The 19335-nt window shown below is 40.0% G+C and overlaps 1 protein-coding gene across 5 annotated transcripts in view; it reads right to left on the bottom strand.

Moving 5' to 3' along the window:
• Positions 1 to 19335, bottom strand: part of LOC147002154 (uncharacterized) — an 85077-nt gene that overhangs the window by 17662 nt on the left and 48080 nt on the right. For all 5 annotated transcript variants that reach the window (XM_085828143.1, XM_085828142.1, XM_085828141.1 and 2 more), the window contains 5 exons: positions 11853 to 11923; positions 11120 to 11144; positions 9225 to 9338; positions 1245 to 1315; positions 472 to 496 (listed from right to left, as the gene is read on the bottom strand). In XM_085828143.1, the coding sequence (XP_085684269.1) occupies positions 472 to 496; positions 1245 to 1315; positions 9225 to 9338; positions 11120 to 11144; positions 11853 to 11923 (306 nt within the window). The remainder of the gene's footprint in view (positions 1 to 471; positions 497 to 1244; positions 1316 to 9224; positions 9339 to 11119; positions 11145 to 11852; positions 11924 to 19335) is intronic.

Below are 19335 nucleotides of genomic sequence, written 5' to 3'. Positions count from 1 at the left end.
GCATCACGAAGTCCTTGTTCCACAAAGTGTCTGTTGATCTGCATGGAGAGCCTCATCATTCACCTCACAGAGTAACACCATAAAGAAATGAATGCACCACATGTCATGAACTTTCAATTCGTGTTTTGTAGGTTAAATGTGTATCCTATTATGGTAATTCAATAGATTCTCACTAGAGATTGGAGTGGATAATCTGGATGACTATCTTGGACAAAAACAGATTTAGATGCAACCTGATATACACCATTGTAAACTAACTACAGAGATCCTAGATGGATCCAGTGAATCTACACAAATGGCTTTAGCCTAATTTTTTTTTTTTTAACTTAGGAAACTACCATTTTTAAAACCAAAATCCAAGTTGTTCTCATGAGGTAACTTAGATCATAGTGTTGCATTCACATATAAGTTTACCCAAACTTGACACAATTTGTTTCTAAAATATGTCTTAAGAGACTTGGCAATACATACTGCGTCTGCGGTTTTTATTTTCCACCTGAAATTTAAAGGAGAGAAAAAGAGTATGCAGTGCAGGTCATGCCAGTTTCTGTTTGCATGGGTCTTTGAAAAGTATATCAACATGTTCTTAATGCCAATCAACATAGGTAAGTATCTTTAAATGAAAGATTATGTATTAGTATATTCTGTGATGGTATCACAGAAGACCAGAATTTCTTAGTTGTGCCACTTCCCACTTTTCCTATTTCAAAGGCCATATTAACTACCACTAACTGTTTGTCCTCTGCCCAGTGTTCTGAAAGTCACACTGCAACATGCTTGAGCAGCTTTAGAAGTCAGCTGTGGAATTAATCCCTTCTGTAATATGGTCTCAATTATTTATAATAATAATGCTTGTGGTAAGTCTTACCACTTAGCATCCCCACCTGGACATATGAAGCTTCCTCCACACTGACTTTTGTGGGACATACTGCATATAAGTCAAGGGAACCTGACATGCTTGTCAACTTCTACATGAAATTTATACATTTCCCAAAAGAGGAACATTTTTCTCCAAAGTAAAAAGTCCCATCATACAGACTGTGACACTTGACACTGGGTGCTTTGGTGCTCTTTGTTTAGCTCAAGATCGGGACCAGGCTACTACAATCCCACTTTTCCCTTGCTTAAGCTAAGTCTCTCAAGACCCAAGAAAACCCTGCTCAATGTTGTTCTTAAAATGGGCTTTTGACTGAAGAATAAGATCACTAAAGTAACATTTCTCTCTTAAAGAAAGGCCTTCTTACCGACTCCATAGTCTCTGATGTATTTTTGGGGGCATCTTGTGCATGTATATTGTCAGTATTCTCCAGTATGTCTAAGAGGACAGAAAGTGACAGTCAGCTCATGGAACTGCTTACAACTTACACAGCATCCTTGCTTGCTGTGGGGAAAAGTGTGGGCAAATGCAGGTGATTAGACCTAATGAGCAAGTTGCTTGGGTTGCTGCTAGCTTGTCTTCCCTTGAAGGCACATTAAAGAAAGACCTAGAGAGATATGAGTAACAGAAATGCTACATTTCAAGTCGGGGGAACCCAAAGTAACATAATAATCCATCTTTGATTGTGTATTATTCAATTACGTTTTCACACATATTTTGTTTGGTGGGACACTTTTGCATTTCAGAGAACAACTTGTAGATCCCTTTCTCTTCATTTGTCATATATGTTCTGGAGATTTCAATTTCAGGTCATTGGGCATGGTGGAGGCATCCATTTTCTTGGAAAGGATGACTCTTCTTCCTAAGTGTAGCCTAGGATACTCACAGTACCCTGGGCATCTCTGACCATCCATTCAGACCATGTAGATTCAGAGACAGGGGGAGTCTACAGACTTGGGCTGTCCTTTTAGCTCTCATCTAGAACCCTTACCCCATCTCACTTCTCAGTTTTAGATCCAAGTAGTAGCCAGATCCATTTGCTTTTTGAACTAGTCTGAAACAGAATTGTTACCACATGTCTCTGTATCCACAAATTCCTCAAGATCCATGTATAAGTTGGATCTGCTATTTCTCTTGGTAAATCTGACTCTATTCCCTTTGTCCCTGCTGCCTTCCCCTCAGACTCAGGCCAGGGATAGCGATGGTATATGCATTCTGACTTACTGAAGCTAAGCCAGAGCCTTCACCCAAGTGTATAAAAATAGAAAAACTAAAAGTATCCCTATTGTAAGGTGATGTTTCATGTAAGTATAGATTTCAAAAATCCCAACAGAAATATTATCAATAAAGTGCTAGAATTATAAATTCAACTTTAAAAATCAGAACACTTTCTCTATACCAATACAAAGCAAGCTGAAAGAGAGATCAAGGAAACATTCATATTCATGGTAGCCTCCAAAATTAAATATTTAGAAGTAAATTTAAAATGGGAAGTCAAAGATCTCTACAGCGAAAACGTTATAGCCCTGAAGGATACACTAGAAAGTGGAATCCCCATTATGCTCTTGGATTGGTAGAATTAACAATGATCATCCTACCAAAGAAATTCCAATAGTCAATGCAATGAAATTCAAAATTCATGTGACATTCTTCACAAAAATACAAAAGTCCTAAAATCTCATGTGGAAGCACAAAAAGATCCAGAGTAGCCAAAGCAATCCTGTGCAAGTGACCATGTTGGAGCGATTAACATCAAAGATATTATCCTATATTGCACTTTTAGTAACAAAGATAGCATAGTCATGGAACAAAATAGATATGTATATCAATAACACAGACAACTCATGCACACAATTAAAACTTTTCATATTTGGTCATTATTCTAACTAAACATATCCAGCATCTACAACTAATGGTGAGGGGAAAGCAGAGAAAGTGGGGAAAGCACAAGTTCAGTCATGAAATTAGAGCTTTGTCTATTACTCTGCCCCAAATCAACTCTAAATGGATCAAAGGCCTAAAAGTGAAAGCTTAAAAGCTGGAACAGTCAAACAAACACAGAGGCAGCAGCACCCAAAGGCTTTCTGAATACGACTTCATTTACTCAGTAATTAAGGCCGAAATGGACAAATATAACGTATAAAACAACAAAAAGGGCTGTATAACAACAACAAAAATCAACCCTGAAGATGAAAATTGAAGAGAAAGTCTTTGCCCGCTGCATCTCTGACACAGCATTCATATCCAGAATATCTAAAAAAACTATAAAAAGAAAGGGCTTAGTATAAAAATGATCTAATGAAAAGATATGACAAAGATGATAAGGCCATGAAATCTCAACTGTATAGTTGCTTAAACAGGACCAGCATCAAGACCAACTCTATTGATATGCCACTGTATAGCAAGAGCTACAGGTAATCAGTGTTTAGAGAGAATCAGTTTTCTCCAGGAGTGGGCCCCTCACAGATTTTCTAATTCCAAACTAACTGCACTAAACACACACACACACACACACACACACACACACACACATCTAAGAGTAACATTAAATGGATTTATCCTTATGTAACAACAGTTATAAACGAAGAGGTAATATATTTGAAGGGAGAATATGGGATGAGTTGGACTGGAGAGAAGGAGGAATAGAATGATGTAAAGTGGACCCAGCATACTCAGCACCAGTGTGTTCTTCTACTTTGTCCCTTTTGTACTTTCTTACCTGGACTATAGCTCTGAATGCATCCCTGGAGACCTGCAGCCACCTGGGACAACCAGGCTAAATCCTCATGCATGAATTCCCTGACCACTGGGTTCCCCCGCAAGCTCATCAGCCATAAGGTCTGCCCCATCCGCTCTGTGATCCATAGACCTATTCATATCCCTACCTGCAATCTCCGAGGCTTGTAGCCATCAGGAACCATAAGTTCTGACTATATCCCTGTAGGCCCGCTGTCACTCAGACAATCAGAGGCTTGATGCCATCAGAGATGACCAGCTCTGTCAACGTCCTAGGAGGCCTAGTGCCATCTCGGCCAACCAGCTCTATCTGCTACCCCAGAAGCCTAATGGCGTCAGGATCTATTAGGCCTAACAAAACAAAGGATAACAAAACTAAAGGTCAGCTTAAGAACAACAACAACAACAACAACAAAAATAAACATAAAACAAACATGAACCAACAGCAACAAAAAAACCAAAAACCATACAGGAGAGATGGCTCAGTGGTGAAGAGTACTGACTGCTCTTCTGAAGGTCCTGAGTTCAAATACCAGCAACCACATGGTGGCTCACAATCATGAACAATAAGATCTGACACCCTCTTCTGCAGTGTCTGAAGACAGTTGCTGTGTACCTACAAATAATAAATAAATAAATCTTTAAACAAAACAAAACAAAACAAAACAAAAAGAAACAAAACACAACAAAACAAAACAGGGCAATATGGCACCACTAAAACCCTACAATGCTACTAAGTAAGCTATGAATATCCTAACACACTTGTAACACAAGAAAAATCTAATCCAATGAAGATGGTAGAGGAAGAGAAAGTGGGGAGAAGCCTCGAAGATGTTGGCACAGGGGAAAAATTCCTGAATAGAACAGCAATGGCTTGTGCTGTAAGATCAAGAATTGACAAATGGGACCTCATGAAACTGCAAAGCTTCTGTAAGACAAAAGACACCGTCAATAAGACAAAAAGGCCACCAACAGATTGGGAAAGGATCTTTACCTATCCTAAATCAGACAGAGGACTAATATCCAATATCTATAAAGAACTCAAGAAGGTGGACTCCAGAAAATCAAATAACCCCATTAAAAAATGGGGCTCAGAGCTAAACAAAGAATTCTCACCTGAGGAATACCGAATGGCAGAGAAGCACCTGAAAAAATGTTCAACATCCTTAATCATCAGGGAAATGCAAATCAAAACAACCCTGAGATTCCACCTCACACCAGTCAGAATGGCTAAGATGAAAAATTCAGGTGACAGCAGATGCTGGCGAGGATGTGGAGAAAGAGGAACACTCCTCCGTTGTTGGTGAGATTGCAAGCTTGTACAACTACTCTAGGAATCAGTCTGGCAGTTTCTCAGAAAATTGGACATGGTACTACCAGAGGATCCTGCAATACCACTCCTGGGCATATATCCAAAAGATGTTCCAACTAGTAAGAAAGAAACATGCTCCACTTTGTTCATAGCAGCCTTATTTATAATAGTCAGAAGCTGGAAAGAACCCAGATGCCCCTCAACAGAGGAATGGATACAAAAAATGTGGTACATTTACACAATGGAGAACTACTCAGCTATTAAAAAGAATGAATTTATGAAATTCCTAGGCAAATGGTTGGACCTGGAGGGCATTATCCTGAGTGAGGTAACCCAATCAAAAAAGAACTCAAATGATATGTACTCACTGATAAATGGATATTAGCCCAGAAACTTAGAATACCCAAGATATAAGTTATAATTTGCAAAACACGTGAAACTCAAGAAGAACAAAACCAAGTATGGACAATTTGCCCCTTCTTAGAATTGGGAACAAAACACCCATGGAAGGAGTTACAGAGACAAAGTTTGGAGCTGAGACAAAAGGATGGACCATCTAGAGACTGCCATATCCAGGGATCCATCCCATAATCAGCCTCCAAAAGCTGACACCATTGCATACACTAGCAAGATTGTGCTGATAGGACCCTGATATAGTGGTCTCTAGTGAGACTATGCCGGGGAATAGCAAACACATAAGTGGAAGCTCACAGTCAGCTATTGGATGGATCACAGGACCCCAATGGAGGAGCTAGAGTTCAAAGCCAGCCTGGTCTACAAAGTGAGTTCCAGGACAGCCAGGGCTATACTGAGAAACCCTGTCTCGAAACAAACAAACAAACAAACAAACAAACAAAAACAAAAACACACAAAAAAAGAAATAAAAAAGAAAAAAATCAATTTAAAATTTTATTTATTTATTTTATTGGTTATTTTATTAATTTACCCCTACCCAGCTTCTATAGGGGAGCTCCCCTATCCATCCACACACTCCTGCCTCAGCAGCCTAGCATTCCCCTATGATGGGGCATCAAGCCTCCATAGGACCAAAGGCCTCCTCTCACATTGATGCCAGATAAGGCAATCCTCTGCTACGTGTGCAGCTGGAGACATGGGTCCCTCCATGTGTACTCTTTGGTTGGTGGTTTAGTCCCTGGGAGATTTGGGGGGGTCTGGTTGGCTAATATTGTTGTTCTGCCTATAGAGTTGCAAACCACTTCAGCTCCTTCAGTTTGTCCCCTAACTCCTCCACTGGGGTCTCTGTGGTCAGTCTGTTGGTTGGCTGCATGCATCAACATCTGTATTGGTCAGGCTTTGGAAGAGCCTCTCAGGAGACAGCTATATCATGCTCCAGTAAAGCACAATATTTCATCACACATTTTACATTTTATGGAAGTACACTGAAAAATGGGTGAACTATCTGTGTTCTGAGTGCTTATGAACATACAGTATTCTGTGATTATGACATTTCTGATTTGTAAAGTATATTTGAAAGCCTTTTTTAAAAAATATTTTTATTACATATTTTCCTCAATTACATTTCCAATGCTATCCCAAAAGTCCCCCATAGCGCCCCCCACTTCCCTACCCACCCATTCCCATTCTTTTGGCCCTGGCATTCCCCTATATTGGGGCATATAAAGTTTGCAAGTCCAATGGGCCTCTATTTGAAAGCCTTTTAAATGATACAATTCAAAATATGAACAGAAGCCTTTTTGCAAGGACATGTGACTTTTCCTAGATAAAGCTCAAAGGTAGACAAATCTTAGAGGGTTCTGCCTTTCTATGCAAGATGAAGTCACATACAAAAAGTGTGTACATGAAAGGCTCCACAGGGTCAAGTTAGGAGCAGACATTGCACTAATTGGTGTCAAAGGCTCAGGTGATTCAAAAGGGTCCAAATAGATGACCACAGATCCGTGACTTATCTTTGTTCCTCTCCATAGTTTGGGAAATCGTTTTTCAGGCTTCTTTGACATTTTTGTTTATTTAGATGTTCTCTTATTGTGTTCTATCACACTGTTTATAAAACATCTAACTGATTTTAGACTCAATTCCTCCCTCTTGTTTCTCATATTCGAGTGCCTCAGGTGTTCCACAGCAGCCTTACACTTCTGTCTACCAGGAAATGCAATGAGTCAAGTGACCTATTAAGATTCAACCATCTTTCTGGGCATGTACTCTCCAAGATGTTTTCTGTTCTGTCCTCTTCCCTTTTGGTAGTTTTCTGACTCTGATGAAATTATTAAGGAAGAGAAAAATGTGGAAAAAAAGACCAGGCACAGGGGAACTCAACATGGTGACTCCTTTGAGCCACGTTTCATTGTTACCAGGTAGAAACAATATCCATACTTTCATACGTTTCTAAGGACAGGGTCTAGAGACAAGGTGGCACCCAGAGGAAGGGACTAGAGAAAGGAGATGGATGATTATGGGGTAGATGCTAGGGACACTTTGCTCAGAAATAAGAGCTCTCAAGTTTATTGTGAGGAGACACAATGCATTAACACCAGAGAGACTGCCTATAAAGAGGAGCTACGCCTAGTTGTACAATAATGGAATGCAGGAAAATCAGACACACTTGTGAAGACAAAGGCCTTGAACCTAGTGAAGAGGGAAGACACTGGAAAAAACCACACTCCTCAAGTTATAAATTCATGTCCCTTCAAAGGGAAGCAGGCCAGATGATCACATTAGAAGATCACAAATATGGCCAACACAGAGGACAGATGCAGCCTATAGTAAGATGGGTTCCAGAGGAGGTGAACCCCATTGCTCATGGAATATGGACAGTTCTTTAAGGGAATTCCTTAAGCTACCCTCTGCATCTAGGAGCCTGAACCAAATATTCATTTAAAAAGAGCCAATGCTGGGGCCAGAGAGCAGGTCTCTCCTCACTTGATAGATTAGAGACTCAGATATGTTGAATACTTCAATCATCTCAAATGGCAGTCCAGGTTGAGGAGCATATGTTGGAAATGAGCACATCTTAACACTAGGTCTCACTTAACAGGACATTGCAGATATAGTACTTCTGTCAGTGTAAACAGCCATTTTGGCAATCTAACAACTATACTATGTTGGTACCACATGAAGCGAGAGTTAGCAGTGAACAGAAGATCATATATGGGCTGCTATAAGTCCTGAAGGATGACAGGAAGAGGCACTGGGTCTACACTGCCAGATTATTACCTACAGAATTCTGTGAGTGCAGGTAAAAAACATTGTCCCCCATCAGATAGACTGCCTCTATCCAGGTTATATACACACAATATATCACGGACATTGTCGTGGTTAATCTCAGCTCTCAAATAGATGATATTCAGATACTGGACATGAAAGTGTTAGATTATAGCATTTAGTCTAGCTGAGGTGGGAAGCCAAATAAACTGTGTGACATTATTACTTAGGAAAGAATCAAGACTATATAAAAGGAAGAAAGTGAGCTGAAAACAGGCATTCATTATTTTGGTTTTTTTGTTTCTTTCTCTTGGACTGGGTTGTACTGTGACTCTGTCATAAATATCAGTGTCTGGGTATAGCTTTACCCTGTTTATGGTCTATAAGATTAAATTTCATTGAAAAACAAAGCCATTCCTCTTTAGGTTGTTTTATATACAGTATCTTGCTACAACTGGGAAAAATAGGTGAGGCAGACATTAAAGTGTAGCTATTGTAAGCAAAAGCTTGGATGTTAGGCAGTGACACTGGCTGAAAAGAGCAAGTGTCTTGGGAAAAACCATATTCAAATAACAAAATGCACTTCCTGACCTCAAAAGCAGCCATTTCCCTTCCCTTTACTGATATCTTTCCCACATTCTTACTCTCTTCAAGTCCAATGTGTAACATGACCATTCCTAGGATCCTAGCCACTCACATCACACCAGAAATTCTGGTACTTCACTTGAAATCTACCCTTAATCATGAGATATTCAAGAATTACTACATCAAGGAACTGAGAAAGTATGAGAGGGTGGTTCACAAATTCCTGTCTATACCACGGGACGCCCCAATGACTCACATAAGGTAAGCCTCAGCTTCAGACTGGTTCATGCCATTGAATTAGAGTGCGAGGTGACATTAAATGCATTTAAAATTCTGGGGATATATTTACACTTAATATTACATATATATTTATATATACACTTATATATGATACATATATAAATGAACATTATTCATTTGTGTATATATTCATGTGTAAATATAGTATTAACTTATCTATAGATTTACATGTTAAACAAAATAATTTTTAGCTACTAAATATATTTGGACAAAATTATAAAATTCCCACAGTACCTTTTGCTTTTATTTCAGTTGTTCTTGTAGATGTAGCCTTAGAGACTGAAGGTCTCTGCGTGTCCTGAGGGACTACAGTTGTCTTATGACAAATTCCTCTTAAGATAGAAAAAACTGAGAATGCAGTTATAATAGGGAATCATGTCAGCTTCGTGGCAGAAAACTCAAGCAAACTAACGACAACTGAGTATTTGTGCCTTTGATCTGACTGCTTGCTCCTGGTGCAGTCATCAGAGTTAGACTGGTGTTTCAGGAGGATCACTGCATGTTATGTACAAGGAGTTAGGCATTGAATGGACATTACAGGAATCCCAGATAAAGCCTAAATATAGATGGATATGAAAACACAGAAGGAAGAGCCACACGAATGAGCATGCTGTGTGAGTGTGCTATCCCATGGGCATCACTCTAACCCTTCTTAGAGCCACAAGCACACAGCCACACTCATGCATTGCCTTCAGCCACCAACTCTTCACTACAACACAAAGACTTCCTCCTTAGTTGGTTGAGAAGGACTTCCCATGAGACTCACTAGGCTAGAACAGATCAATCTCTTTAGTGTATACTGTAGGAAAAGCACAGGCATTGCTGGAGTGCCCTGTGATGTCTGTGACATGCCAGAACCTCAGCTGCATAGGAGTAACTGTACCTGGAGTCAGGAATGCATTTATTCCAGAACATTGTACAACACTTGTTTACTCTTTACTGTTATCGACTACATCTCATGGGCAATGTATGGTATTGCCTTAGTTGGATGTAGAGAGGTAACAAGCTATGAGACCCTCTGACTTTTCACCCAAGCTCACAATGATAGCTGCATTCATGCATCAGTGACCATCTTCTCTGACAGATACAACTGAAGGTACACATGTTCTACCTTTCTACCCAAAAGACGTTGTGGGATTCCTGGATCACTAAACAGGGCCTTCCCCCACCATCCTCACACTGTCAACTAGCTATCAGAAACTGAAACTGATCACTGAGGAACAGAATTGGGAGGGTACCAAAGCCTGCAGAGTCCCACTGATGACTCAGACTCCAAGTCAGTGCAACCCAGTTCTCACATGAAGCTGTGCAAAAAAAAAAGGAGAGCTTCTTTTTATCTGGTCACACCTAGATAAACCCTCAACTGGAAGAGACTGGAAAGGCAGCTTGGTGTCAATGTAGCTGACAAATGTCCCCTCATGCAGTGTTGGGCTCCAATTGTCAGAATCTGTGGTCTGCCTAGAAGTGTGTGAGCTTTTCTACCTCTCACGATTGTGGATGTATGTCTGCAGGCCTTGGTCAGCAATGCCCTGGCTCTGCCCACTGAGGTAGTCATGGCAGAGTCTGGGCTCTCTGTAATTTGGACCTACTGAAGGAAGATGCTGGAAATATGTAATATAGGCATCACTAAGTCCTTGTTCCACAAAGTGTCTGTTGATCTGCGTAGAGAGCCTCATCGTTCACCTCACAGAGTAACACCATAAAGAAATGAATGCACCACATGTCATGAACTTTCAACTCATATTTTTAGGTTAAACTCTATACTCTAACTTGTTACTTCAATACTTTGTCAATGGAGATTGAACAGTGTAATTACGGTACTTATCTTGAGGGAAAACAGATTTAGACACTGCCTGGTATATCACATCTTAAACAACTTAGAGATATCATACTTAAATCCAGTTAGGGTAGACATACACCTCCAGATTTTCTTTTAAGTTAAGGTAATACTTAAGAAAAAAATGAACACTAACAAACAAACAAAACAAACAAAGAAATCAAACAAACAATTGAATACAAGTTCTTCCTAGTAGGTGAGCTAGAGCACCACTGTACACTTGACAAAAGGATATCCGGTGTTTATGCAATTCCTTTCTAAAATGTATCTTAAGAGATTCTATAATACATACTGTGTCTACGGTTTTTAGTCTCCTCCTGAAATTTAAAGGAAACAGTATGAGGCAAAGGCCATGCTGAATTCTATTTGCATGGGTCTTTGGAATGCATGTCAACATGGTACGATGTCAAGGAAAATGGGCAAAAGTCCTATATATTAGTATGTTTTATGATGGTGTCACAGAACAGCTGGGGCTTATAGATTGTGGCACTTCCCACCACTTTTGTTGGTTTGAAGGCCAGAGTAAACAACCAGTTTGGTCTCTTCTGAGTATTTCCTAAGCCACACTGCAGCATGCATAAGCACCTTTATAACCTGATTGTGAGATTAACCCTTTCTACACCAGGGCCTGCCTCAATGGTTTACACCAATACTCATGTCTTAGCACTCCACACCCATACACTGGAAACTTCCCTCACAGTGATCTCTGAGGAACACACAGAGACTTCATTCAAATTATAGGAACCAGAAGCAGTTGTCAACTTCTGAGTTAAAATTGTACATTGATGTAAAGAGGAACTTCTATCTCCAGGAGAAATGGCTCCCTCATACAAACTGTGCTAAAAGACACTGCAGGCTTCTATGTTCAGTTGTATTAGGAATAAGCTGGTACAATTCCATTTCCTGTTCTTCCTAAGCAAACCCTTTAATACCCATGATACACATTTCTTTTGTTAATCAACATAATTATAACATACGGGGATAGTGAAAGCCTTCTATATTAGATGGGGAAAAGGTCATCTTACCTTCACCATCCCTACTGGTGTCTCTTCCTGTCCCCTTGTTGAAGGTACAGTTTCAGCTTTTTCAGGTAACACTGAAAGGAGAGGAAGTAACTGTCAATTTGTGGTTCTGTTTTTAATTACCCTAAGAGACTTTGCTTGATGTGTATAGATGTCTATGAGGCTGGTATGTGTGGCTCAGTCGAATTATTAGGCAGAGGTTGCTTGCTGCTCATTTCAGAACTGTGAATTATATTGTTGAAAACAAAGTGTTGCAAAGAGAAGCACGGAGGACCAATGAGGAGCAGAGCATTTGGATTTCTTGACAACAAAATCTGATTCAATGAGGAAGAAGGATCTCATTGTGTTAAGAATAAAGAAATCTTTCAAAATGTGCATTGCATTTTTCTGGTTATAGGAGCCATGGTTGTGCCTCTGTGCACATGGCATTTAGAGGAGATCTTCAGGGTCTGGTGTCTCTGTCCACCATGTGAGTTCTGAGGACTAACTGCAGGTAGAGCAAAATGAACTTCATGTCTCAAATTCAGGGATATCACTGCACAGGGCTCCGAATAAGAAAAGAAGTCCTTATCTTTGGGGGAGGGGCGTTTTGAGACAGGTTTTCTCTGTGTAGCCTTGGCACTTTGTGTTGCACCTCACTCTTGTAGAGTCAGCTTGCCGCAGACTCAGAGATCCAGTCCTGCCTCCTGAGTGCTGAGAGTCAAGGTGTGCACCCTCACTGCTCAGCTTGGGAACATAATCTTTTCAATAGGCATAGTGCACTCACCTCATCACACAGTGTGCTGCTTCACAAAGACACATGATTTCAAGAATACAGTACATGTGTACTGTCCCTGCACCTCCCGCTTCCTTCTCACATCCCACTTCTCATTTGTCCTCCTTATTGACCAAGGAAACCTTTACTTTGTTCATATACACATGTAACTTTATTTTTACATAAAAACCCTAGACCTTCAAATGAAACAAAAGGACCTTGTCCTTGTCTTTATCAATGTAAGACATTTAATATGACAATTATATGCACTTAGATCTATTTCCTGAAAATGACATAATCCCATATTCCTCAATGGTTTATGTGGTGTCTGAATTTAAGGTGTCTATTGCTGTGACAAAGCACTATGATCATAAACAACTTGTGGAGGGAAGAGGTTATCTCAGGATACAACTCTCTCTTTACACTCAGTTCCTGAGGTAAGTCAGGATAGGAAGTAAACAGAGCAAGACCCTGGAACCAGGAGCAGACACAAAGATTATGAAGGAGTGCTGTTTACTGGCTTGCTCACTGTAGCTCACTCAGCCTGCTTCTTTTAGCACCCAGAACCACCAACTTAGATTTGGCACTGCCCACAGTGATCTGGGTTCTCTCACATCAATCATCCATGAAGTAAATGCACCACGGGCTTGCCTACAAGTTAATCTGGTGGAATTGTTGTCTGAATGAACATTCCCTCTTCCCAACTCACTCTGGCTGTGACAAGTTTAAAAAAAAAAAACTATCCAGAACACTTAGCTTTAGAGGGAAGGGGATTCCCCACACCGCATTGTAACTTTTGAAGTTATAATATAGTTACATTTTTCTCTTCTCTTTGGGAACAGATATTTAAATTAAGCAAAATACCAGTAACCTGAAAATTCAAGATGCTAGGAATGCAACCTTTAATGAAATAAACATTTTACATAGAATATCTGATGTCTTTTTTTTTAAAATAAAGTTAGGCCTCTTTATCATCTCTATAGAAAATGATGTCACATCTCACTGTGGATACAGAAATCGAGTGGAGGGCTCTTTTTTTTTTTTAATTTTTTTACACCTTTTCCTCAATTAAAAACCTTTTCTGTGAATACTTCTGCAAATACTAGGCTTTTTGTTGTCTGGCAGCCTGATTTATCAAGTGAAGGGTTAAATATAGTAACTGAAACAAAACATATATTATAAGCAGGGAACTATATGAGAAAGCTACAATTGATTACAACTTTTGGGATTAGAATCCCATGGATGTTACAATATGTTTGAAATTCTTGACCTTATTACAACAGAAATGAACATTGGTTATGAGATTGTTATAATTGTATATAATGAACTTAACATAAACTTGTCATGTGTGTGTGTGTGTGTGTGTGTGTATGTGCCTGTCAAGTGGAACAATAAGACATAAAGGTTAGAAGAGGGCATGGAATAACGTGACCTATCAATCCCCTTTCTTTAAAACAGGCTCTCTCACAGCATCTGGAGCTAGGCTGACAGGCAGCAAACATCAGAAATGCCTCTGCTGGCGCGGGACCTGAGACTGCATTAGTTAGGGAAGCAGAAACCGGCCTGAGTAGGGCCACAGGCCTCATCTGGCCAGATCAGCGCCGGGGTAGCTGGAGCGCAGGGTTGCCTGACACCCGCCAGCTACCCACGACCCCCGCCGCAGGATTTTGGGACTGCTGGTGAGTGGAACACAGCTTCTGCTCCAGTCCAATCACGCGGGACCTGAGACTGCCCTGGTTGGGGAGAGAGAAATCCGGCCTACATAGGGCCACAAGCCTCTTCCGGTCAGAAAAGCACCAGGGCAGCTGGGGCGCAGGGTCGGCTGACACTCGCCAGCTACCCACAACACCCGCCACAGGATCTTAAGACTTCTGGTGAGTGGAGCACAGCTTCGGCTCCAATCCAATTGCGCGCGGGACCTGAGACTGCATTAGTTAGGGAAGCAGAAACCGGCCTGAGTAGGACCACAGGCCTCTTCTTGCTGGACCAGCACCAGGGTACCGTCAGCTACCCACGACCCCCGCCGCAAGATTTAGAGACTGCTGGTGAGTGGAACACAGCTTCTGCTCCAATCTTTAAACAGTGACAACGATAACAACTAACCCCAGAGATTACCAGATGGCGAAAGGTAAACGTAATAATCTTACTAACAGAAACCAAGACCACTCACCATCATCAGAACCCAGCACCCCCACTTCGCCCAGTCCAGGGCACCCCAACACACCGGAAAAGCTAGACACGGATCTAAAAGCATATCTCATGATGATGGTAGAGGACTTCAAGAAGGACTTTAATAACACACTTAAAGAAATGCAGGAGAACACTGCTAAACAGGCAGAAGACACTAAAGAGGAAGCACAAAAATCCCTTAAAGAATTGCAGGAGAACACTGCTAAAGAGTTACAAATCCTTAAAGAAAAACAGGATAACATAATCAAACAGGTAGAAGTCCTTACAGAAAAACAGGAAAACACATCCAAACAGATGATGGAAATGAACAAAACCATACTAGACCTAAAAAGGGAAGTAGACACAATAAAGAAAACCCAAAATGAGGCAACACTGGAGATAGAAACCCTAGGAAAGAAATCTGGAACCATAGATACCAGCATCAGCAACAGAATACAAGAGATGGAAGAGAGAATCTCAGGTGCAGAAGATTCCATAGAGAACATCGGCACAACAATCAAGGAAAATGTAAAATGCAAAAAGATCCTAACTCAAAACATCCAAGAAATACAGGACACAATGAGAAGACCAAACCTACGGATAATAGGAGTGGATGAGAATGAAGATTTTCAACTCAAAGGACCAGCAAACATCTTCAACAAAATTATAGAAGAAAACTTCCCAAATCTAAAGAAAGAGATGCCCATGAACATGCAAGAAGCCTACAGAACTCCAAATAGACTGGACCAGAAAAGAAATACCTCCCGACACATAATAATCAGAACAACAAATGCTCTAAATAAAGATAGAATACTAAAAGCAGTAAGACAAAAAGGCCAAGTAACATATAGAGGCAAGCCTATCAGAATTACACCAGATTTTTCACCAGAGACTATGAAAGCCAGAAGATCCTGGACGGATGTTATACAGACACTAAAAGAACACAAATTCCAGCCCAGGCTACTATACCCAGCCAAACTCTCAATTAACATAGATGGAGAAACCAAAGTATTCCACGACAAAACCAAACTCACACATTATCTCTCCACGAATCCAGCCCTTCAAAGGATAATAACAGAAAAAAACCAATACAAGGACAGGAACCACGCCCTAGAAACAACAAGAAGGTAATCCCTCAACAAACCTAAAAGAAGACAGCCACAAGAACAGAATGCCAACTTTAACAACAAAAATAACAGGAAACAACAATTACTTTTCCTTAATATCTCTTAATATCAATGGACTCAACTCCCCGATAAAAAGACATAGACTAACAAACTGGCTACACAAACAAGACCCAACATTTTGCTGCTTACAGGAAACTCATCTCAGAGAAAAGGATAGACACTACCTCAGAATGAAAGGCTGGAAAACAATTTTCCAAGCAAATGGCATGAAGAAACAAGCTGGAGTAGCCATTCTAATATCTGATAAGATTGACTTCCAACCCAAAGTCATTAAAAAAGACAGGGAGGGACACTTCATACTCATCAAAGGTAAAATCCTCCAAGAGGAACTATCAATCCTGAATATCTATGCTCCAAATACAAAGGCAGCCACATTCATTAAAGAAACTTTAGTAAATCTCAAAGCACACATTGCACCTCATACAATAATAGTGGGAGACTTCAACACACCACTTTCACCAATGGACAGATCATGGAAACAGAAACTAAACAGGGACACAGAGAAACTAAGAGAAATTATGAATCAAATGGATCTGGCAGATATCTACAGAACATTCTATCCTAAAACAAAAGGATATACCTTCTTCTCAGCACCTCATGGTACCTTCTCCAAAATTGACCACATAATTGGTCACAAAACAGGCCTCAACAGATACAAAAATATTGAAATTGTCCCATGCATCCTATCAGATCACCATGGACTAAGGCTGATCTTCAATAACAAAATAAACAATAGAAAGCCAACCTTCACGTGGAAACTGAACAACAGTCTTCTCAATGATACCTTGGTCAAGGAAGGAATAAAGAAAGAAATTAAGGACTTTTTAGAGTTCAATGAAAATGAAGCCACAACATACCCAAACTTATGGGACGCAATGAAAGCATTTCTAAGAGGAAAACTCATAGCTCTGAGTGCCTCCAAAAGGAAACTAGAGAGAGCACACATTAGCAGCTTGACAACACACCTAAAAGCACTAGAACAAAAGGAAGCAAATTCACCCAAGAGGAGTAGACGGCAGGAAATAATCAAACTCAGGGGTGAAATCAACCAAGTGGAAACAAGAAAAACTATTCAAAGAATCAACCAATCAAGGAGCTGGTTCTTTGAGAAAATCAACAAGATAGATAAACCCTTAGCCAGACTCACTAGAGGGCACAGGGAAAGCATCCTAATTAACAAAATCAGAAATGAAAAAGGAGACATAACAACAGATCCTGAAGACATCCAAAACACCATCAGATCCTTCTACCAAAGGCTATATTCAACAAAACTAGAGAACCTGGATGAAATGGAGAAGTTCCTAGACAGATACCAGGTACCAAAGTTGAATCAAGATCAGGTTAATGATCTAAACAGCCCTATATCCCCCAAAGAAATAGAAGCAGTCATTAATAGTCTCCCAACTAAAAGAAGCACAGGACCAGATGGGTTTAGTGCAGAGTTCTATCAGACCTTCAAAGAAGATCTAATCCCAGTTCTTCACAAACTATTCCACAAAACAGAAACAGAAGGTACTCTACCCAACTCATTCTATGAAGCCACAATTACTCTGATACCTAAACCACAAAAAGACCCAACAAAGATAGAAAACTTCAGACCAATATCCCTTATGAATATTGATGCAAAAATCCTCAATAAAGTTCTTGCTAACCGAATCCAAGAACACATCAAAACAATCATCCATCCTGACCAAGTAGGTTTCATCCCAGGGATGCAGGGATGGTTCAATATACGGAAATCCATCAACCTAATCCAGTATATAAACAAACTCAAAGACAAAAACCACATGGTCATCTCGTTAGATGCAGAAAAAGCATTTGACAAGATCCAACACCCATTCATGATAAAAGTCTTGGAAAGATCAGGAATTCAAGGCCCATACCTAAACATGATAAAAGCAATCTACAGCAAACCAGTAGCCAACATCAAAGTAAATAGTGAGAAGCTTGAAGCAATCCCTCTAAAATCAGGGACTACACAAGGCTGACCACTTTCTCCATACCTATTCAACATTGTACTTGAAGTCCTAGCCAGAGCAATTCGACAACAAAAGGAGATCAAAGGGATACAAATTGGAAAAGATGAAGTCAAAATATCACTTTTTGCAGATGATATGATAGTATATATAAGTGACCCTAAAAATTCCACCAGAGAACTCCTAAGCCTGATAAACAGCTTCGGTGAAGTAGCTGGATATAAAATTAACTCAAACAAATCAATGGCCTTTCTCTACACAAAGAATAAACAGGCTGAGAAAGAAATTAGGGAAACAACACCCTTCTCAATAGTCACAAATAATATAAAATATCTTGGCATGACTCTAACTAAGGAAGTGAAAGATCTGTATAATAAAAACTTCAAGTCTCTGAAGAAAGAAATTATAGAAGATCTCAGAAGATGGAAAGATCTCCCATGCTCATGGATTGGCAGGATCAACATTGTAAAAATGGCTATCTTGCCAAAAGCAATCTACAGATTCAATGCAATCCCCATCAAAATTCCAAATCAATTCTTCAACGAATTAGAAAGTGCAATCTGCAAATTCATCTGGAATAACAAAAAACCTAGGATAGCAAAAACTCTTCTCAAGGATAAAAGAACCTCTGGTGGAATCACCATGCCGGACCTAAAGCTCTACTACAGAGCAATAGTGATAAAAACTGCATGGTACTGGTATAGTGACAGACAAATAGACCAATGGAATAGAATTGAAGACCCAGAAATGAACCCACACACCTATGGTCACTTGATCTTCGACAAGGGAGCTAAAAACATCCAGTGGAAGAAAGACAGCATTTTCAACAAATGGTGCTGGCACAACTGGTTGTTAACATGTAGAAGAATGCGAATCGATCCATTCCTATCTCCTTGTACTAAGGTCAAGTCTAAGTGGATCAAGGAACTTCACATAAAACCAGAGACACTGAAACTTATAGAGGAGAAAGTGGGGAAAAGCCTTGAAGATATGGGCACAGGGGAAAAATTCCTGAATAGAACAGTAATGGCTTGTGCTGTAAGATCGAGAATTGACAAGTGGGACCTCATGAAACTACAAAGCTTCTGCAAGGCTAAAGACACCATCAATAAGACAAAAAAACCACCAACAGATTGGGAAAGGATCTTCACCTATCCTAAATCAGATAAGGGACTAATATCCAATATATATAAAGAACTCAAGAAGGTGGACTCCAGAAAGTCAAATAACCCCATTAAAAAATGGGGCTCAGAACTGAACAAAGAATTCTCACCTGAGGAATACCGAATGGCAGAGAAGCACCTGAAAAAATGTTCAACATCCTTAATCATCAGGGAAATGCAAATTAAAACAACCCTGAGATTCCACCTCACACCAGTCAGAATGGCTAAGATCAAAAA

This window comes from Mus caroli, unplaced genomic scaffold, assembly GCF_978045245.1.
Source record: "Mus caroli unplaced genomic scaffold, Mus_caroli_1 scaffold_11, whole genome shotgun sequence".
Taxonomy (NCBI): Eukaryota; Metazoa; Chordata; class Mammalia; order Rodentia; family Muridae; genus Mus; species Mus caroli.
This window is presented reverse-complemented; position numbering and strand designations above follow the sequence as displayed.